This window comes from Paramisgurnus dabryanus, chromosome 19 (assembly GCF_030506205.2).
Source record: "Paramisgurnus dabryanus chromosome 19, PD_genome_1.1, whole genome shotgun sequence".
NCBI classification, from domain to species: Eukaryota; Metazoa; Chordata; class Actinopteri; order Cypriniformes; family Cobitidae; genus Paramisgurnus; species Paramisgurnus dabryanus.
The window spans coordinates 23,373,561-23,396,931 of record NC_133355.1 but is presented as its reverse complement, the minus strand read 5'-3'; the positions used below and the strand labels follow the sequence as shown (position 1 = coordinate 23,396,931).

At 37.9% G+C, this 23,371-nt stretch overlaps 2 protein-coding genes across 2 annotated transcripts in view; one reads left to right on the top strand and one right to left on the bottom strand.

The window, feature by feature from the left end:
• myo1g (myosin IG) overlaps positions 1-4,340 on the top strand; it is a 65,828-nt gene extending 61,488 nt beyond the window's left edge. Inside the window, exon 22 of the mRNA XM_065293696.2 lies at positions 1,818-4,340. Within this exon, the coding sequence (XP_065149768.1) occupies positions 1,818-1,980 (163 nt within the window). The 3' untranslated portion in view covers positions 1,981-4,340. The remainder of the gene's footprint in view (positions 1-1,817) is intronic.
• An 8,115-nt stretch (positions 4,341-12,455) lies between these two features.
• On the bottom strand, positions 12,456-21,649 carry LOC135783549 (cyclin-dependent kinase 5 activator 1). The gene is made up of 2 exons (XM_065294309.1): positions 21,182-21,649; positions 12,456-20,093 (listed from the first exon to the last, which is right to left on the bottom strand). The coding sequence occupies exon 2, from the start codon at positions 19,966-19,968 to the stop codon at positions 19,009-19,011; it is 960 nt and encodes a 319-aa protein (XP_065150381.1). The 5' UTR covers positions 19,969-20,093; positions 21,182-21,649; the 3' UTR covers positions 12,456-19,008.
• Between the last annotated feature and the right edge of the window lie 1,722 nt (positions 21,650-23,371).

Genomic DNA, 23,371 nt, shown 5'->3' with positions numbered 1-23,371 from the left:
AAGGTAACAAAATATGCGCAGACAGTGCGTGCACTGTATGCGTGCAACTGCGCATGCGTGAGAAAATATTGAGACAGGACACTCCACTACAAACAATTACACAAAGGCAATAGACAGCATTTGCACACACACTATTGTTTTCTCTTCTTTTATTTTCAGTTCTTCCAAGAACAGAAAGCTGTGCTTTTTTGTCACCATAATGTTTGATTCCTGTTCTTTGTTTTCTTGATGTTTGTTCTAAACTGTGTGTGCAATGGTGGACCGGATACTTTTTTTCACTTATCCTAAATTTTTTAATGTACTGCAAATGTCGCAAATTAGTGCTGCCCTGACGGCCTGGTAGAGTAATAATTTGAATAAGAAATAGTTTGTATTGTGTATGTGTCAAACACGGCCAACCACGCATACTGTAGCCGCAGTGAGTATACTTTGGAAGCTCCGTGGATGCGTGCGCGACCCTTAACTCGCCTTCATGTAGCGCGCGCCTCAGTTTGTGGCGTTTTTGCACTTGTCGCGTACCTGATGTAGGCATGATACAACAATATTTCTGAAAAAAGATATTTGAAATATTTCACGTTCAAATATCGTTATATCGCACACCCCTATCCTTCACAGAGGAAATCCACATGGCTCCAAGGGGTTAATAATGTGATTAATGTGATTTTGTAAAAAAAATAACCATATTTTAAACTTCATAAAGTATAATAATTAGCTTCCTGTAATTACGCCATCTTGGACTCATGCGATTTACGACAGTCACTGCGCAATGCACCCATGGCAACCAACGCACTACCCTTAAAGTGATAGTTCACCCAAAAATGAAAATTCTGTCATCATTTACTCACTCTCATGTTGTTAGAAACCCCCTTAAATTTCTTTGTTCTGATGAACACAAAGGACGATATTTGGAGAAATGTTTGTAACCTAACCATTCGTGAACCCCATTCATTTCCATAATAGGAAAAAAGAAAAATATGGAAGTAAATGGGTTCCACAAACGGTTTGGTTACAAACATTTCTCAAAATATCTTCCTTTGTGTTAATTAGAACAAAGAAATTCAAGCAGGTTTGTAACAACGTAAGGGTGAGTAAATGATCATTTTTGGGTGAACTATTCCTTTAAACTCTCACATGAGTCCAAGATGGTGCTGTTACCGGTAGTTATTATAAGGTTTGAAATATGGATATTTTTCTAACAAAATCACATCGATTACCCACAGTAGACCTTTATTAATGCATTGGAGCCGTGTGGATTACCTTTGTGAAGGATGAAGTTGTTCCCTAATCCCTGTTTTGTAATGTTATGAAGCTAGGAAGAGCAAGGAGAATTATTAAAATAACTCCAAATGTGTGTGTCTGAAAGATTATAGACATGCTTGAGGGTGAGCAAATCATGAAGTAAGTTTTGATATTTGACTTGAGTATCGCTTTAACACACTGCTCTAAACAATGCAATGCTCTACCAAGTGAGCTACAGGGACAGTTATCCAAAGCTTTAATCCCAGACTACTGTGGATACTGGGCACTGTGTTGCTATGGGGTCACAAAGGTATTCTGGTTTTTAATGTGTTGCTATGGCATTGCTAGACTGGTTGCTAAGATCTTCTCTGTGATTCCTAGTTGGTTGCTTACTGCCCCAAACCTTAAGAGCCCAACCCGGGTCATTCTGAGACATTAAAGCAATAGTTTACCCAAGTCATCATTAACCACTAATAAAAAAGCAAAAATAGGTTTGGCTTCCACAGATGAGCCACAGGTAGTTGTATGCTTTATGTGTGGTGACGTGTTTGGTATATAAATAAATGTGTTTATTTCAGAGTCAGGAACACTGCTCTTCCAGTGAAGGTGTGCTCCTCAGGGATGCAGGTACAAATGAGCGGCAAGCCCAAGACCATCACCGTGGAGACCAAGCCAGGCCAGACCATTGCAGATTTCAAGAAAAGTCGAACAGGATTTACCTTATTCCTGCCCCATCAGTAAACCGGCCTCTGATTGGCAGTGCTTAGAAAGACATTGAAACAGTATTTATCCTTACAATTGAAAATATTGCACATGGGACTACAGTACTCATAAGGGAAGAAGCAGTGATTTCATGCATTTTACGATTGCTTATTTACTCAGGAGAATTCAACACAATCCTCTTTTTATACAATGCACTTTGTCATTTTAATAGTCATCTGTCTTATGCAGAGGAAAACCTGATCATGGATTTAAAAAAGAAGATGGGACAGTTCTCCTGTCGTTATTTCGTTTTTACAAATGAAATAGCCTTAAAGTGTTGTCATGCCTTTTCTACAGAGACTTTATTATTTATCTACGATTCAGAAGCGAACATTGTAATGGCTTTTGCACTTTTTACCTATGTAAAGTATACTGTATGTCCTCTATGATTGCATTTTTTCACAAGATTATAAGTGTGGAGATGTTACCAAGAGGTTTTACTGTCATGTGCTATTACTTCTTTTGAGTAAACTGAAGTATTTTTCAAACATTATAACAGCACACATGGGTCTTTGTTGCATATTCAAATATGTTTTTTAAATGACTGTAATAATAACATTATATGAATTGCTTTGTGATAGTAAATGCTCACTGGAATTTTGTTGTTTGCTGGTGTGATGTTTTAAGCCGTTTTAGCCGTTTTCTGTCTTCAGTTCCCTGCTGAGAGCTTCTCTCATCCACTCTGTGTCTGTGGTTTGATGCTAATTTTGCATGCACCCTTCTGTCTATTGACATTCAACAGCGTTTCTGCATCTCAGTGTGTCATGAGCAGTCGCGTCATTGAATATCTGAACATGTATTTTCGTCACACTTTTCGCTCTGGCTGTCAGTTTACGTTGGAATAGTTGACATGAGATGTCAAGCGGTGATAGCAGCGCAACACGCTACGCTTCATCTATGACATCAGTTGCTTATATATTTAGTTATCTTAATTGATACACTTTGTAGATTATTTATTTGAATTTGTTCATTTAACAGGATGTTTTGAGTCTAAAGCAATTCAAATTTTTGTGATTGTTTCTGGATAATTAATTTATGGACGTATCTGTCATGTGTTTATTAATTGTATCTTTTGGTAACAGATTTTACTGCTTTTCAGTGTAGATCTATTCAGTACTTCTCCTCTGTAATTACATTAGTTTAATTTTATATTATATAAGCGTTAACAAAATTCTGCTTACAGCTTGATAGGGACTTTTTTCATATATATAAAGAAATAGGATGCATGATACAAAATGTATGTGCCGATACTGATATGTGAACCTGGACCACAAAAACAGTCATAAGTGTCTATTTTTTTAATTGAGATTTATGCATCATCTGAAAGCTAAAGTGTTTGATAGGATAGGATAATATTTGGTCGATGTACAGTACTGTGCGGAAGTCTTAGGCCACCATGCCAGAATTAGATTTGTTGTTTTTGCAATGTTACAGCGATCATATATAATTGTTTCTCAGTCTCTTTATTATAATACAACCAGAAAATACAGGAAATGTGTATATAGTATTAAAAACTGTATAAAAATGTAAACTGATGTGTCAAGTTTTTAGAGTAAACTCCCCTTCCACTTGAGCAACAGGAGGAAACTGCAGGATCTCTTAAACCCAAATAAAATTGAATCCTTATTTCTAATTTTAAAGAAATTTGTCTTTAATTAGTGCCAAGAGACGTCACATTAAACACAGACGATGCCTAAAGAAAATGTTTAGTCGTGAAAATGTATTGTTTTATTTTTTTTTTGTGTACATATTTCCTGTATGTTTCTTAATAAAATAGATTGAAAAATAAATATGGATGGAGATTTAAGTTCTAAAATAACAAGTCAGGTAGTGGTGGCCTAAGACTTTTAAACTTAAAATCTGAAATCTGAGGATGCAAAAAATCTAAGTTTTGAGAAAATCGTCTTTAAAGTTGTCCAAATGAAGTTCTTAGCAACACGTATTACTAATGATAAATATTTTTTTTATATATTTACAGTTGAAAATTTACCAATTATCTTTATTGGATCTTTACATAATATCCAAATGATTTTTGTCATAAACAACGATAATTTTCACCCATATAATGTGTTGTTGGCTATTGCTGAAAATAAACCAGTGAGATTTATGACTGGTTTTGTGGTCCAGGATCACATATTCAATTACTTGGAATGACTCTATCGATATTTTTGCTTTTTACTCCTTTTTTCAAATTATTATGTCATGACATCCTGCACAATGCAAAAAATGACTTTCTTTTTAGTATTTTTGTCTTGTTTTCAGGACACGTTTCTAAAAATTCTTAAATCAAGATGTATTTTCTTGATGAGCAAAATGACCTAAGAAAATAAGTCTGGTTTTTAGAAAAAAAAAATTAAGAATGTAAGTGAATTTTACACGCAAATAAACTAATAAAACCGGCATAAAATTTGCCAATTTGTCTTAAAACTAGACTAAGTTTCTTAGGTCATTTTGCTCATCAAGAAAATGCATCTTAATTTAAGAATGTTTAGATATTTGTACTGAAAACAAGACAAAAATACAAGGTAAGAAAGTCATTTTTTGCTGTGCAAACCATACAAACTTCTTAAAGAGTCAATGATCTTTTGCAGAACCGACTGTGCTGCAAAGAGCAACTGAAGAACCCTTATGTTTAAGAGTGAAAATAATCTTTATCATTTTCATGATCCCACCTACAGTAAAACTTCTTAAAATTTTTATAAAAAACTCTTCAGAATAAAACACATTTTACAGTAGGTCAGTGAAGTGTATATTTAAACCCTTCTTTGACCGAGTTTGTTTTTGTCCTCTCATAAGTCATGTTTCTAGAGCAAATGGAGTCATGGGCAAAAATAACTATTCCTCTGGCAACAACGCCTCCTTTCAGCCCCACCACATTGCAATAAACTGGGTTTCTCTGACAGTTAATGTCATTTTGAATCAGTTTTCAAGCTGACTGTGTCACAGGATCTGGTACATGGTGCTTGTTTTTGATGTTTGTCATTTAGTTTGTGATCTATTGCATTCTTCCATTCACATATTTGGACAGTAAATCATGAATAAGATTATAAGCCTACTTTCTCTCAAACTACAGTTTAATTGTTCCAAATGTATTTAAACCTGTTAAATAAAGTTGCTTTTTAAAGGAGCTGTATGTAAGATTTTGACTGTATTAAATCAAGAAAAGTATTATAATATATTTGTAGATATTTCAGAAACATGATAAGTTCAAATATCTGTTTCTCTGTAAAACAAGCTGTAGCCATTAATTCTATGTGTGTAATGGTACGTAAGATGAAAGTCTAGTTTTGTTTTAGTCTCTGGTCAGCAAAGGTTGCCAGTCATTACAGTTGCTTAAATGAGACCGCAATGGAACATAAATGTGAACCTCGATGGACGCAACTTCCAAATTGAGCCACAGATTGAGGTATAAATATCCACACGAGCGAGTTTGTCATTTGCAATCAATTTTAAACGTTACATTTTTCCTGTTTGTAAAGTCTACATTTTCTCCTTGTTTGTAAAGTCTATTTTTTCGTCAAAATCTAAATGAGAAAATATTATATACACTGCTAAAAATGATTTTCAGTAAAAAAAAAAAAATTAGTTTTTGTCTTGTTTTCAGTAAAAATATCAAAAAAATCTTAAATTAAGATGTTTTTTCTTGATAAGCAAAACGATCCAAGAAAATAAGTCTAGTTTTTAGACCAAAAATATCAAATTTAAGTGATTTTGTGCTTAAAACAAGCAAAAAATCTGCCAATGGGGTAAGCAATTTTTTTCTTGATTTCTTCTTTAATTTAGTGTTTAAGAAAAATTTTCAAGATTTTTCTGCTTACCCCATTGGCAGATTTTTTTTGCTTGTTTATGCACAAAATCACTTCAATTTAAACTAGAATTATTTTCTTGGGTCGTTTTGCTCATCAAGAAAAAGCATCTTAATTTAAGAATTTTTAGATATTTTTACTGAAAACAAGACAAAAATACTAAGAATTTCTTTTTTTTTGCAGTGTAAGCATTTGGCAGACGCATGTAGTGCATTAAATGTATACATTTCCCTGGGATCGAACACACAACTTTTGCGCTGCTAACCCAATGCCGTACCACCTGAGCAGGAACATCAATTTTATGTACAAAGTTTAATACAATATGGGCTGAAACCCAAATTTCAGCAAAATGCATGAGTTGAATCAGCTTTAATTCGGCAATGTCATATAGTCTTATAATAAAAACTTTAATATACAAAATCTCCCAGGATGGACCTCTAATCTTCTTTTAATGTGCTTACTAAAGACCTTTTTCTTATAGTAGTCACCCTGGTGAGAGAACAGAGCCTCAGTTGATTCAGTTGTTACTCGTCCTATCGCAGTACAGCTGTGGAGATCAATGTTGTAATCACTCACTCCTCATTAAAATTTACAACAGTCACCCTTTATCACATCGACCCCTCCTCCAATCGGCCATATGTCTTTGTGACAACTCGTCCAATCATACGGCTCGCTGAGTGATGGGCTGTGTTCAAACTGATAAAAAGGCTCTTGTTCTTCTGATGGACTGACAAGGAGATTTACACCAATCTGTGGGTCTGAACATCCCTGCAGTTTGTAAAGTAATGGACAGTTGCTATTAGGTTACCTACAATCATCAAACATACAAACATACAGTCCTTCACTTCCGATATATTTTCCCCTCCTGTTGGACAGCACACCACATGCTTTATCTCATTACCCTATTGAATACATTTTAATGCAAACTCATAAAAAATATTTAGCGATTATATCCAGGTGCAATGAATCTCAGGATGGCCGAGGCTATAAAGGATCCATTCGTTCTATTCTTTATGGCTCAAGAATAAAGGATGCATTTTGAGGCCCTTGGTACGGCCTAAGGCCTTGTCCCAAATGGCACGCTCCAGTCTTGTGGACTTCCTCAGAGTCCACACTTTGATGAGATCATGTAGTGCCGACTTTAGGGACCCTTGACGCAAGTCCACAAGGGTGCACCGGAGTCATATTTTGGGACAGATTCGAGCATCACGCCGGATATAGGAAGAGAAGTTGCCCATCAATGTGAACTCATCCCATCTGTCGACTGATTGGTCTGATTGCTCTTTCGCCAAGACTTCTGGGTTGATAAAGTGCGTAGAGCCTGCAGCAGTGTGGGCTTCGCAGAAGACTACATCAAGGGTGCAAAGGGGCGCTGATGAGCACACATCAGAGCGTAAAAATGACAGATGGGACACCCTACGGACTCAGACTAAGTGAGCATGCGCAATTTAAGGCCACGAGACCGAAAGTCCACGTGAAGTGCGACATTTGGGACAGGGCCTTACTAGCCTTCAGTCGTGCTGCTGTAAAGCAATCGGTCTTTGAATGAAGCCTCTGGAGACCACAGCCTTTGAATTGGGACACAGCCATAGTGTGAATTTGAATTGATCAGATCACAGCCATTTTGTAGCTGTGATGACCGAAATCACAGTGGACATTATCGACTCATTTAATCTTATAATGCAACACAATAACCAGTGTTGTGCCTGAACGAGTTCATTGAAGAAAGTATATGAACTCTTTCATATTTTGGGCGAACGTGAACTGAACGTACTGTATTACTGCCTGATGAACATTACTGTGAACTCGTTCATTCTGGTGCCTGTGAACTCTCTCAGTTTAACGTCGTTCAATAGGGTCCCAGATTTCTATAGAGTCTTCCAGGCGAAAACCCGACTAAAACACACCGTAAACCGGCCTTAATGTGTAGCAGAAAAACACCCAATCTGGCAACACCCGTGTTTTACGGCTGCATGCCTCATCAAAACAACACTGACTCTGGACGCTGCTGAAATCCCTGCCATGCCACTCATATAATTTAACATTAAATAACATCATATTTGTCCTAACGGTTAACGATTAACATAGGCTGCTAACGCATATTCTGGATCTTGAAATAGACTCTGACTAACCTCACGCTATTTAATGTTCACGTGCGGTGTGCAATACCTGCGAGTTGTCATACACGCGATGCCTCGCAGCGCTTCTCGCCCGGAAAACCCCCTTGGAGCACCCAGCTAGCCTTTCAAGGTATGTGCAAGCAAATACAGAAAATTAAAAGACAGTCAATGCTAATGTAAACTCTGGTTGGATAAGGATTTAAAGTTTGATATGAAGAGGACATCTGTTGCATTTAGCTTCAGTGTTAAAACTGATCAAATAATTGTTGTCTGTGGTTCTATATGGGCTATAATGGCAATCATTTTTTTTATAATATGGGAAAAAAGAACTATAAATTAGTTCATTTTTGGAACTGTGAATTAGTTCAAAATTTTAATCTATGAACTATGAACTGAACTAGTTCATTTAAAAATTTGTGAACTGTGAACTAAAACTAGTTCTTGTAGAGAGTGAACTTTCCCAACACTGACAATAACTATATGTATAGAGGATGTACTCTGCAGCGGCTATCACCCATAATGCACCTGGAGGCTCAAAAGATATGGTAGCCTTGGACAGGGCTTAGTCCCAGACTAGAATGCATGTTGGAGCTGCTTTCATTTAAAACCACCTTGCACTGACGTATCCCAACATATATCAGTGTCATTGTTTTGTCTCAAGATTCACACCAGTATTGTTTGTTGTAAGGTTTGTTTTTAAAAACGTCTTAAATGTCTTAATATAGCCAAGGCCTAGTCCTGAATTAATCTAAACAAACTCTTTGTTTGTTTGTTTATTCATTACTTCAAGTACAATAATGAATAGAGGTATGGGATCGTATCTCAAAAACGATCACACAGAACGCGATTATGGCACCTTTTGAAATGTTTTTCTATGGGCACTGAGCATTATGCCCACTGTTTATCCACGCCGAACGCCTCGCATTTTGGCCACATCCCGCACCACATGTTTTTGAAGCTCTGTGCAGAAAAGCACTCAAAGTCATTAAAATTTTTTCCATTGTCCAATTGAATGAGGGGAGAGGCGGGCTTTCTGTTCAGCTTTATTATTATTATTTATTATAACATACAAAGGTTACATTTTTGTACAATATTAAAAAACCAAGTCAGCCACTTTTGCTCTGCCCTGTTAAACAGATGCCACGCATCGATATAAAATCCTCAGGGATTGTAAAAACGTGTAAAAAACCTGATTTATCTGTGGGTGGATAAAGAAAGCCAATGCAAGTTACACAAAAGCTGACACACAAGGTCGACAGAGAGATTTGTGTTTGGTGGAGAAATTGAAAGAGAGTCGCAGAGGAAAGATTAGCCATCTGTACCAAACCCTCATTCCCTTCTTCAGTTCCACTTCAATCCTTTTCACATCACCGCCCTCCTCCTCTTAGCCGATCGCCTTTTGAACCGAATCAGAAGATTTGACATTGGTCAAAGCCAAAATCCTTTAAAGGTGCATTGTGTAACTTTCAGAAGGATCTCTTGACAGAAATGCAATATGATATACATAACTATATTATTAGTGGTGTATAAAGAGCTTACATAATGAACTGGATTGTTTTTATTACCTTAGAATGAGCCGTTTTTATTTACTTGAAAGTCTCCATAATGTTTCTACAGTAGCCAAGCTGCTCTACGGAGCGCATTTTGTCCCTACGTTGTCTCAGACAACGGCAAGTTTGTCCTGTGGCGGCTACTGTAGCTTTTCTATGCGTTTCGAAAGGGAGGGGTAAGCTTTTGGACTCATCTCACCACTACATGCCGCTAAAAATCTACACAGTGAACCTTTAATTTCACTAAGTGGTTTCCAGAAATACGGCTATTTAGGTACAAAGAAAATTATTCGCGGTTGAATTGTAGGCCTATTTAAAAAATAATAATAATAATAATATCATACAGTAAAGTGGGTCACATAAACATAGTGGATGTAGTATTGTTGCCTTCAAGTGCACTTGGGTGTCCATTCTTATGTAACATGTTCAAGTGAAAAATAAACCAAAAAAATTGTACAAATCTTTTTTTTCGAATCATGTATGCATGGGTATTGACTAAAAATATGTAGTTTTATAAATGTTTCATATTAAAAAATTGAATACAAACTGAACTATAAACTAAATTAACTTTCATGCATGGAAAATCACATTGTGATATATATTGCTAGGGTTATAGAAACCACTTTTTACTCAACAATCTTTTTTCTTAGATTATAATATTTTAAATGCTGTATTTAATTCCATTGAAGAGCTCATGAGAAGGTCCCAGCACAGATGTGACTGTCATAAGAAGAAGTTGTTACAAGAGGTGCTTTGATTCAGAGCTGTTCCCCACACATTTAACCATCTGCAGTTCTGTGACAGGGGGTTTGATTCCCAAACTAGATTTACTGCAGTACATACACAATGCACAGACTGCTGGGCCGGACTCTCTATATCATTTGTAACAGGGACACAATGCAGTGTGTGTCTTGCACATGCTGAGAAGAGTTAAAGCTTTTAAAAAACAAACTCAACAGGTGTGTGGAATTCTTACTTTGTAGAATATAGGAGTCAGCATGTAAAAATGCCTTAAATAAATGAACTTTTATTTAATGACATATACGTTTTAGCTTTTTAGCAACATTGGTAATAGATCGACTGACACAGATTGAATTTCTGTGCTGATAAAACTATTAAACCAAGTTAGTAATGTATTCATTTTGGTTTTTTCTCCACACAGAGGTTTCACTATATTCATTAAACTTCATTCACACAGCACTTTGGTCCCATAAAATTCCCGTAAAATTGGCAGACAAGCTTATGTGTGAACGCAAACACGTCCTGTAAATGTTCTGGGATCGCTTCCGGAAAGACGACCTCGTAACATTGCCATAAGATACCCGTAAAGCCCTCGGTGTGAATGAGACGCACACTCTGAGAACAAATGTGTTAAAAACAACACATTAGTGTTGATTCTGGGACAGCACACTAAATGCGTTGTCCCAGAATCCACCCATCTCTGTGTTATTATTGAAACAACACATTTTGTGTTCTTTTTAACCCAACTTGTGTTATATTTTACAACAAAATGACACATAATGGGCCCTATTTTAACGATCTGAAACGCAAGTGCAAAGCGCAAGTGAGTTTGTGGGCGGATCTTGGGCGCTGTTGCTATTTTCCCAGCGGGAGAAATAACTCTTGCGCCAGGCGCAAATCAATAAGGGGTTGGTCTGAAGTAGGTTCATTATTCATAGGTGTGGTTTGGGCGTAACGTCAAATAAGCCAATCAGAACGCTATCTAACATTCCCTTTAAACACAAGGGCGCAAGTTCCATGGCGGGTTGCTATTATTATGACGGATTTACCAGGCGTACGCCAGGAGCGGTTTACAGCCGAGGAGACCCACGTTCTTGTAAGAGCAGTCAAAGACAGAGATGTTGTTTTGTATGGGGATAGGAGAAACCCGCCCAAATCAGCGTCGGTTAAACAGGCGTGAGAGGAAATAGTCACAATTGTTTCATCAGCTGGCATCCCCATCGTTGCGCCAAGCTCTACAATGATGTCAGGAGACGGGGGAATCCCAAGCTTGCCAGCATAAATCGGGCACGCCGTGTAACGGGAGGTGGATCTGCCTCTACACAGATCTGCGTCCACCCTCACCGCTGAAAGGGTTGAAGGCGGTTTGGGGGCTTTGAAATCGGACCCAAGAAACGCAAGCAAGGTCCAACCCCAAAGTACTCTTACAAATCAAGTTCATATACATTAAGGTTTCTTATGAAAACATTTTAATTATTATTTACATAAAATTAACTTAATACAGCCACACAACAAACTTATGAAAATATTTTAATCGTTATTTGCATGAGAATTTTTCAACGCAGCCACAAAATAAATAAAAACTATCACCACAATGCTCACCACAATGATTTCTCTTATCTCGTGTGTTAATATTTTTTATTGTAACAATTTATGATTTGCAAAAATAACTGTTGCATCTGTGTAGATTAGAAAAGCAAAGTGTGTGCGCGTTGTGCACGCTATACATTATGGTCAAGCATGCGCCCTTAAAATAGCATAATGAACAACGCGCAACGCGCCACTGACTTTAGACTAGTTTTTTTTTGGTCAGTGGCGCAATTGTTTTTTGAAACTGCAAAATAGCATCAGGGATGGTTTGAGCCGGAACACGCCTCCTTTTTTCCGCTGAAACCGCCCAGGGAGCGCAAGTTCATTCCTTAGTTTGCCGACGTGCGTCTGTGGAGGGAAAAACCCGTTGTGCGCCGGTGCAAAATACGAATGATACATGCGTCACTGACAAAGTCAATTGCGCTGGGTGCAAGATAGAGCCCAATGTCTTAAAAGCTTAACGCACAAAGATGTATAAATCCTTTCTAAGAGTGCAGAAACAATGCCGTAAGGGGCATGTCATAGTGAGGATGCCCGTGTCATGGCAACATGAAGTTATGGTTCAGCTCTTCAAAATTAGGGGTTTGCATGCAGATTAACATTCACAACGTGATAATAACCAGGTTACACACACACACACACACACACACACACACAGTTCAATTTTAAATAAAATAATACTCAATGCTCACTCAATACACAATATTCAATACTTTATTAAATAATTATAATTCAACTACAAAAAGAAATTTCACCATCAGAAGTCACATTTTCACCTATTTTCAAGTTTTCCAAACAACAGCAATGTCACTTTCTGAGCTATACAATATATGCATACTGTTGATTTCCAAAGGAAAGATTCTGGACCCTTCGGATGAGGGTCAGGAGCTCAACACGGCTGATGGTCACAGGAGGAGAGATTGGGATGTATCTGACCACAGTCAAGGGAGGTGAGTTTGGGATGATCTGTTTTTAAGCCAGTGGCAAATAGGCCGAGTGTACGAACCCTGTTGTTTATGTATTTGGTGACATTTTTAGTGTTTAAATCACACACAACAGCTTTAAAGGTTAGCGAGTGTGTCTTACCTTGACTAGCATGATCACCACTGATACAATGACAATAGCATAACGTCTAACCTCACCCGGACCCTAATATTTCAACTTATCTGGTTCACAGTTTTGATGCCATCGTGGTGTGAAGTCTTAACACTATCAAAACCTAATTTTTGATATTTCAGTATTCGAAGTGCACAAAGCAAGTTGTTACTGAAACGACCACAAAAATGCAAAAAAATCTGAAATGAACATTCTAATACTGTCATAACATTCCCCAAATTTTTGATGAGGATCGTTTACAAGTAAAAATAATAAAAAATAAATTTGACCTTAAACTTAAATACAAAAAAAAAAACATGAATCTCAGGTTGACGTGTACACCACCACAGCAGCGATTCATGTATGAGATATACATGCAGTTTTTCAGTCATTTCATATTTATACAAGCAAAACATTTACACCAGACTGGTTACACTTCTGTCTCTGTGAAAAGAGACTCTACATGGCGTTTTTTATTCTACGTACATTTAGCAGCATTGAAAACATTAATAAATCTAGCAGCCATAACAAATAATGGCGACGAGTTGCAATGTACAATTTCCACATCCTGAGAGTCCAGAAGTCATTTGTTGCAGTATCTCAATTCAGTAGAGTCTCAACATGAGAAATCTTCTGTCCCTTTTGCACACGTATCCGCAAATGTTCTTCATTGGGAAATCCATAGGACTTTGCATCTTTCTTCCATCACATTGAAAAATCTCCATGTATATAGCTATATGAGATTTAGTGATGAATAATGTTGGTGAATGCATTCCCATTACAGATGTTTGCATGTACCACTTCAGTTCCATTTAAATGTGATTGACGGACAACAGAGGACAGGTTTCTGTCAACAAGTCGCACATATTTAACAAACAGAAAATGGCTCATGAATTTTAATCATTCATATTGCCTGAGTACATTTAACTATAATCTTTCCTGAATCACAGCTTCTTTTGTGCTGCTGCCTTGCATTTATGTGTGTTTGTTGTGTTCCACAGAGGGACTACGGGTCACTAATGGGATTTGGTAAGTGGTTCCCAAGGTGATATTTATCTTTTTGAGTGTTTTGAGAAACTTTATAATAAAGGCACAAACATAATTTAAATCATTTATCACCATACAGTACATACAAGTTCAAGCATCAAACAAGCATTGAGATACCTAACTGAAAGGCAGAAACATTACACAGAATTCTGCTGCCTTTAAAGGTGCAATGTGGGACTTTTAGTGGCATCAAGTAGTAAGATTGTGAAATGCAACCAACAGCTCAGTCCACAGCTCACCTTTCAATTTCGAAACGCATACGGTAGCTGCCACAGGACAAACACATCTGAAACATCGTAGTAACAAAACGCGCTCTGTAGAGCAGTTTGTCCGTTTAGGGCTACTGTAGAAAAATGACGCGACTTCCATGTAAGGGGACCCGCAGTCAGGGCTCCAGACTGCCACCAAATGGTGGCATTTTGCCACCAAAATTTGAGAATGTGCCACTGAATGTTACATCCAGTCGCACACATGCGACCAGTAAATTTTATCTTTTTTTGTGATGTTACACTGAATTTGGAACAGCACATTGTACTTTCTGCATCTATCATCAAAGTATTTATTAGTAATACAATGGAAATGAGTAGAAATGTGAATATTCGGTTAGCACACTGTAAAAAAAATTCCGTAGAAATTACAATGTTATTGCAGCTGGGTTGCCGGTAATTTACCGTAGATTTACATTTATGTTATTTACTGGCAAGAGTTTGTTCAAGGTTAAATTAATTTTAAATATTAACAAGTCTTTATCTTTACAGAATAAAACTATAAAATAACAGCCTAACGCAAAGCATTCTGGGAACCAGAAATCTTCATCAACCTTTTTTGCTTCAGATTTTGTTTCCCAGAATGTTTTGCTTGATGCTGTTTTTTTAGTTTTACTGTAAAGACAAAGACTTGTAAATGGTTAATGTTCATTTAACTTTGAACAAAATGTTGGCAGTAAAAAACATAAATTTTTCATTAACCGGCAACCCAGCTGCAATTTCTAGGGATTTTTTTTACAGTGCATGTTGATTTATGGTGTGTGCCTCTAAATTTTCTGGTTGCGCCCCTAAGATTTTCAGTTGGGGGCCACTGTGCTCCTAGTGAAAAAGTTAGTCTGGAGCCCTGCCCGCAGTGTATGTAGATAAAAACGGCTTATTGTAAGGTAATAAAATAATACAGTTCGTTATGTAAGGTCTTTATACACCACTGATAAAATAGTTATGTATATTATATTACATTCTGTTAAGAGATCCTTTTAAAAGTTACACAATGCACCATTAATTCATTTATGGGGTAAGTGCACAAGAACATTGTATTTTGAAATGCTTGGGGTGTTTCGATAAAATAATGTAAAAGCCCATTGGTTAAAATCATAATGTGTAGTGTTTGCGAATATGCACTGCACAATCTACAGTATTTTGGTATGCAGTCTTGTCTTGCTTCACTGACTTATAGCTGCAAAACGGCAAAAAACTACAAAACTGAGTCTCTGAACTACATTTCCCATGCAGCACGGCAGCACCGAATATAACAAATAACTTAAACAGTCATCTTCAGCTTTTGTTTTACTAGTGTTAAAAGCTTCTCAGGAGGACTTGAACCCAGCAATAGTCCTGAGCTTCGGTACACACGATAGAGAAACAATGGCCAACAGTTCCAGCTGAGAAGCATAGAGGCGAGCCAGGCACGAGACTCTAAACACAAGCTGGAAACGCTGTGCGTCTCTGCCCTGTCCCCAATCCGCTGCACACCACAGAACAAGCCCTTTGCTAAAGCTGTACTCGCTAGCTATGCAACGACAAGGGCAAACTGAAACACTTTAACCAGGCCGTGGACAACAAGTGATGTGATCGGGATAGGGTGAGATATTTGCACTTACGGTAATAACACATCACTCAAGTTAAAAATCTGTGTCAATGGCCACGTGTCTGTAAATAACATCATTCGCTGCAGATAAAACAAGTGGTTGAAATAGATATGGAGATCTGTGGATTTGGGCTACAGCCTAAACTCATCAAACTCAATGTGACCGTGCCTTTGTTGAACCCTTGCTTTTTAGCAGTGCTGCTGGGTAATAAATGTGACCATCTGCCTGCGGTGGAAGAAACCTTGAGGTCAAAAACTCTGCTGCAAATGAAAGAAAACAACTCATGCTTAGATTGTACAAGGTCGTGATTCAAATCTATAGCGATGTATTCATGTATTCATCCTGGCCATGTGTGGAAAAACACCAGCACAGCATACTCGAAATACACCAAGATTAAAAGAAAGAATAAAAAGACTTTTCTGATCTAAATGGGATTTTGTTATTGTGGCCGACTGATGGATCAAGAGCGGATTATTGCTTTTTTGTGAGCAAAAATTGTGTGTGCACATGCACGTGCGTATTAGTAGGTTTGTGATTACTAGATTGAAAATGTAAAAGCATGTACTTGGTTTAAGTACGCTCGTGTGCTCAAATAAAAGAGCGTGTGTGTGCTAAGGCATTTAAGGTCAGCTTCTGTGAGGAAGTCTGGGTTTGCCCTGCTTCAAAAACGCCACAATAAGATTAACAATCGTATGCCACACCACATGCTGCTGCGCTCTGCTTTTCTGTCTGACCCAACTGCACAGTAACACTTTAACACCCATACACATAAGAGGGAGTTTGCTGTGCCCGGATACGTTTTATATCTATTACAGTTATAAAACGGGAAAACGTTTGAAACTAATTTGATCTCCGTTTTCTAAATCTGCTAAGCAGAAAACCAAAGTTGAAATGAACCCAAGCACCAAAATTTAGTAAACTTTTTTAGAAAAGTTGACAAACACAGTGCAGTAGGCCACCATTGTTATTTTGGTTATACTTGCGCATGCCTATCGACTGAATAAACACGTGCATGACATCACCATTATCGCAGATTCACGTTTACGTACTTTACACGAAGATGACCACATAATAAAGGCTAGATGTCTTACAGTGGAATAGACGTCATCACCGGCGGCCATCTTGTCACAGGCAAGCTTTCTGACGGATTTACAAATGCAGTGGTTTCTAACAAACATTATTAATGTGGCTATAACTCTGGTTGCTTGAACATTATTTATAAGTATGCATTGGCATAAGTACATCTTTAACGTTAATAACAAACCAAACATTTTGAAAATCGGTACAAAATTGAGCAAGTTATGGTTATTTAAAAAGTACATGCACCATTAAAACACAATGAGTGCGTTACGCCGATTATGCTTAATAAACTGATAACACGTGGGGTCATGTAAACGCGTAAAACTGTTTTCTTTAATCAGGGAAAGCTCATAAACAGCGTAAGCAAAAACCGATCGGCACAGGTAGTTTTTTGCTCATTACGCCGATTTCACGTGGCATGTAAACACCTTAACCGGCTTTCTCACGGTTTTGTCCATGTGCGCATGTCCCCGCGTATGAAAGATAAACGTCACACGCGGAAGTAAGCGCAAAGTAACGCATAAAAGTCTCCGCTTGACTAAAGCAGTTGGCAGAGAAACTGTGAAAATAGAAGCTCATGTTACATTTACAGGTTCTGCAGATACGAGAATAGATACAACAATATAGCTTAAGACAGATATGCCATCAGCTTTTTGATCGACTATTATGTTCTATAGGCGGTGACGTCACTGCCTGCGAGAAAACTGATAATTCTCCAAGTCCCATGTAAACGCAGTTGTCTGCATAGCCGGCTTATTGATTTGCATGTAAACGCATGAAAACAGTTTTCTATAATAAGCAGATTTTTAATAGTTATCCGCTTATTCTGTGCATGTAAACGCACTCATTGCTACGAGCGAGCGAGCTGACTGTGACAAGATGGCCGCCAGGTGCGAACGTTGACCTCCATTGGCCAGCAGCACGGACGAGAACTCTAGCCTTTATTATTGTATATCTATGGAGACGACAAGGTGTCGTAATCAAGGACCACAAAATGCCATTGCAGTGTAAAGGCGAAACTATATTCCCTTTTAGGTGTACGCAAGGGTCTGCGTACATTGCGCGTGACACAGTTTTCGTCATCAGAGTGTGTATTGAAGCTCAGAGTGTGCGCGTACTGTACATGCACCGCTGGATTTTTTAACACTGCATACTTTGTACGCATAGATCGCGCATACGTCTACAGGAGAATAAAGTCTGTAGCCCAGGAGATGCATTGCATTTCGTCGCAATGCGCATGCCTTGAAAGTATGTGTACACAAAAACAGACTATATTTAAACGAACAGTCAAAACTTTAAAAAACTGGCACGCAAAAAAATACACTTTGGATAAAAAAAAATTGGATAAATCCATAATATGATGTATTTCCGAGTAAAACTTGATAAAAAAAGTAGGGTGGAGTCTCATTGGACCATGAATATGTAGTTGAAAGGGGTGGAATGAATATTACGTTTGGGTAAAGGATTACTTAATAGAAAAATGTGTTCAGTTCTTTAAAATATTTTGTACTTACAAATCCTGCACAAATAAGATTGGGAACATTTTTTTAAGAAGGGTCCATTTTGATTTCATCAGAACAAAAATCACGCAAAAACTGACCTCCAAATGTTTCCTCCACAGCAAGATGCAGACACATCAATTAAAAAACAAAACAGCAAATATCTAACAAAACTATCTTTACTAATTCCAGACCATTTCATTCATAACTTAATGGTATCAGATGTAAATAAAAACGTGACACCCAGATATTTTTTTTCAACTAAACTGCATCGTAAAAGACAAAACACCCAGGAACGTAGAACATAGGACTGACTGTGTGTGTGTGTGACACTAATCTGTTAATCTTGTTAATGGCATTGCAGCTGGTGACCCAACGTCCAGCACATGACATAAAGGAAGGCCAACTGAATAACCAACAGCTGTGAATCCTCACTGTTTGATGTCCATCAAATACTTGCGCACAACCAACTCCCACTTGAATTGTTTTTGTAGTTCTCCAAATTGGAAATACTTTGTGTCTATACTGCTTGTTTGCATGTATGTAATGTAAGATGATGATGACAACAGTGGCTGCTGGAGATCACGTTATGTTAGCATCTAGACAATATGCCGTGTCCTCTTTTCACCGATCCAAAACTCGAGAGTAGTCCTGCATTACGCAACCTCCCTCGCTCTTTAGATCAGCAAAGACCTGTGTGAAGAAATGTGGGTCTGCGTTGATGCGCAGCATCTTGGTGCTGGTGACGTCGATAATGGCCAGACAACGGTCCCAGAACGCCTCTTTAGCCGTCTCTACGAGGAAGGGCTTGAGGGGATACGAGATTTCGTTCCCCATGTAGGAGTAGGACAAGTAGAGGCAGGTGAGCAGGATTGCTTGGAGATCATGCTCTGAAGACACCAGGTCACCGTCCACCACGTCACGGCACAGCATGTATACAAAAACCACGTTGGCTGGAGTGACGAAGGCCTGGTCCTGCCAGCCCTGCAGTAAGAGAGATCGGTCCACGGCCCGCAGCCACAAAACTGGATCAGCGGGGGAAAGGTGCTTGAGGCGATAGCAACGACCGCAAAGAAACTCACCGAGGCAACGAAGCAGCTCGCTGGTCGACGCTTGGACGATCACACGCTTGGGCGAAGACGTGCACACGGGTGGAATCTTCTTTACAGACGAAATCTGCTGCGGTTTGCCGTAGCCAATCCCGAATCCCATGCCTAGGCCCAGACCTGCTGGACACTCATAGTTGGTGAGGTTGGCACAGGACAGGGACTTCTTCACATTCTCGTGGTTGAGGTGCAAGACCGGATCCTTGTGGTAGATACTATTGTTGTTTAGAGGAGCCCTGAAGTGCCCCTGACCTCCAGGGTAGGTTTTTTTGGACTCACTCCGCTTCTTGGTTGAGGCCACCAGTCGCTTCCATGTGAGAGCCGGGAGGAAGATGGAATGACCGCGTTTGAGACTGCGATCTTTCTGAGTGTTCAGAGAGCGACTGCTCAAGCTCGGATAATGGCTTAGGGAACCGGGACGATCATCGTAATAACCAGGTTTCCTGGGACCAGGAGAGAGAGACAGTACGGTACCCATGAGTCCACTGAGGTTCTCGAGCGATGGGTCTATTGAACTTAAAAATAAAGTGCTGATTTGCTTGTGCGTCACTGCTCCAATTCTTAAAGGTTGAGACTGGGCTGGTGAGTGGCACAGATGAATTCCTGAAAAATATTTGGATTGTTTAGATTAGCATTATAATGAATAAACAAAAGCTTTATAAAAACAAATTATTCTTAAATTATATAATGACCTGGTTTCACAGACAAGGCTTAGTTAAGCCTAAGTTTAATTAAGATATTTAAGCATTTTTTATGAACATGCATTAGAGAAAGACGGTACTGGTGTGTATTATGAGACGAATCAATGACAACGTCATATTTTAAATCTAGGATAAGCATTAAGCCTAAAGTCTTACCTTAATTGTATTTATTTGACAGGTAAAATAAGCATTTTTAAATTACACTAATCTACGTTGATTCTTTCATAATAAATCATGTTTTTTTCACTTAAATGGTGCTATATTAGCCCGGATATAAGTTGCATAACCTGTATTCATTTCTTTGTTCTACTGAACACAAATAAAGAAAACAGATCTGGGGCACCATTCACTTCCATAGTATTATTTTTCATACTTTTAAAGTCAATGATGCCCCAGATCTGCAAAGATTCTTCAAAATATCTTTATTTGTATTTAGCAGATCAAAGAAATATATACAGGTTTGAAACAAGTAAATGATGACAGAATTTTCATATTTCAGTGAACTATGCCTTTAACAATGACTAACAAGTCATTTAAACCAGAAACATTTATAACCTAAATCTTTACAAATGATTTTCTTTCTAACAGCACATTTAATTGGTTAATTGCTTCACACACCTTCAATCTGTGGTCAGTGTTTATTTTGTAAAACTACAATTGCTGTGTACTTTATTAAGTATTATATGTATGAACTGCATGTAGTGTACATCTCGTAATTGTGATTATCTGTATTTTAATGATATTTCAATTGATAATAGCAGAATTTGGCTACCCGTGTGCTTGACACTTATTATCATTACTATAATTATTGTTGCAATATATATATAATCATACGTTATGCAATATATTATATTATTATTATTATTATATTATTACGTTTTAAAGAATATTTCGAATTTTTTTAGTTATGCTTTGTGTTTATTTTGTATTTATTAACAGTATTTTTGTTAACATGGTAAATAATTACAATTATAAGTGTGTAATGTTTACCTGTTCGTCGGACATCCGTAGACCACAGTTGTCCAACTCTACCGCGTCCTCCTGTGCATCGTCTGCATGCGCCGAAACGCGCAACACGTTTATTGTGTTAATGTCCACATCAACAATCCATCACTTCATGCCAGGCTCATCCATGAAAAGCAGATCCGCTTTAGTTTATAAACAAGTCGTTCAGAGTCACTGATGCCGTTGCTTTTGAAACACGTCCACCATCCAGACGCACAGGAGCTCGTAAGGGGTCCACATCTGATCGCGCTTCAACTTAAAGACGGGGCACATGAAAGTTTCATGGTGATGTTGTCCGCGTTATCCTCTTTAAACAAGCAGTTTATAACGTCTGTTTAGGCAAATTAGGCAAAATCCTTCCAAGTGCGTATGAATAAGGGCATTTCTTCATTTATATAATCGCCTCCAACCTTGGTGATGAGAGGAGGAGGAGGTGCTGAGGTCTTCAGTGCTCCGCTGTGAATGCAGACTGAAGATCAAACTGGGTTTGCGGAGACTCCTCCTCTCGCGCATGTCTCAAACCATCACTAATATCGCTATGCGTGTGCGCTTTCATGGTGCGCTGCGCACACTGAACATCACAGTACCGCGAGAGCAAGCCGAAAGCTGTGCCCTTGAATCGCTCTCGCGGTACTTTGATGTCATAATTGGATTGGTTTGCGCAGGAATACACTCACAAAGATGCATTTTACAGCTAATCGCTTTCTTGCTAACCATTTCGCATATTTATTTGTGCAATCACTTTGAAAAAGCTCATATATTTACATTAAGACGCTTTTATTTTTATTTTTTTAGATTTTATCTTAATTTTTAATAGTTAGGAGTCAGTTAGAGTCAAATACTTTTTGTTTTTGCGATGCCACTAGGTTTGATTTTTTGCTGATCTGCAAGCCCTGAACTCGAAGTAATGGCAGCTGACAGTGACTATTAATGTAGAATCTCCATATTTCTGGCATAACGTAAAAACGTGGTTGCTAATAACGGAAAAATAGAGATGATATGATCACAGTAACAAGACATGTATAATACATATATTAATTTTTTAAATATCCCACATTAAAATTTAAAAAAAACCTTCTCAAACCCTTCAGGAGAATGAGGCACAAAGAGGAGGCTTAACTATATGATAGATGTCTGACAACTGGCAAACAGGTGTACCGTATGAGTGTTTACCTGTTTTTTTTTTTTTGTTTTTTTTTATTACACTGACAGATGGGGTCTAACACGGGCACGTGTATTTTTATTGTTGTTTACAGACCTGCTGTCGTGACCTACAGTCCAATGCAATAAAGCAAATAAGAGCGTTAAAGTATACGCTGTATTGTTCTGTTCTACATACTCAGTTATATGCTACCCTCTAGTGGACAGATTAAATAAAGAACATGCACAAACATTATAAAGCTTTAAAGTCGTTGGAGGCAGTGTATAACATGTTTACAAGGCACATACACGCAGCTGACCATACTAATATTCCCATATTGGATTTTGTTTGTCAAAAAAAAAAAAAACATAATTGACAGAACTACAGAAAATACTACCTACACATATTGGTGTGAGATATTGTAAATCAATGCATTTCTTGACTATTAATTAAAGTGCACCTATTTCATTGCTAAAAAAGTTATTTTGTTTATTTGGTATAATACAATGTGTTCGCGTGGTTTATGGTTAAAAAACTCATTATTTTCCACATACCTTACATTTTTGTAGCTATAGTTTTCACTCTTTTTCTGAGCGCATGGATTGTGTACAAAACCTATCCATGAAAAGCTCTGTGTCCAGATTGGTCAGCTAATCTACGTTGTGATTGGCCTGAATACCTCTGACGTCAGGCGGAAATGTGACGCTCTTTATCATGTTTGAAAGATTCGCTTACAATGAAATGCTATCAGGAATTAACCCACAGGCTGAGTCCAAGCGGGAGGAATTATGATAATGTTGGTCTTTACTACATCACCAATCCCAGGAAGTAAACTGTTGCCTACAAATATGTGTTTGTTGTAGTCCAAGAAAAGCAAGGCTTTGAACCAGTTCAGGGAACGAAAACGAAAACCAGAAACTTTTGATGTTTTGCAAGGACCAGAAACTTTCAAAAAATAAATGTTCCGGAAAAGAAACATTTATTTAAAATAATGGTAACCGGTTAATACCGTTATTTTTTGTTCTTTGACAAGA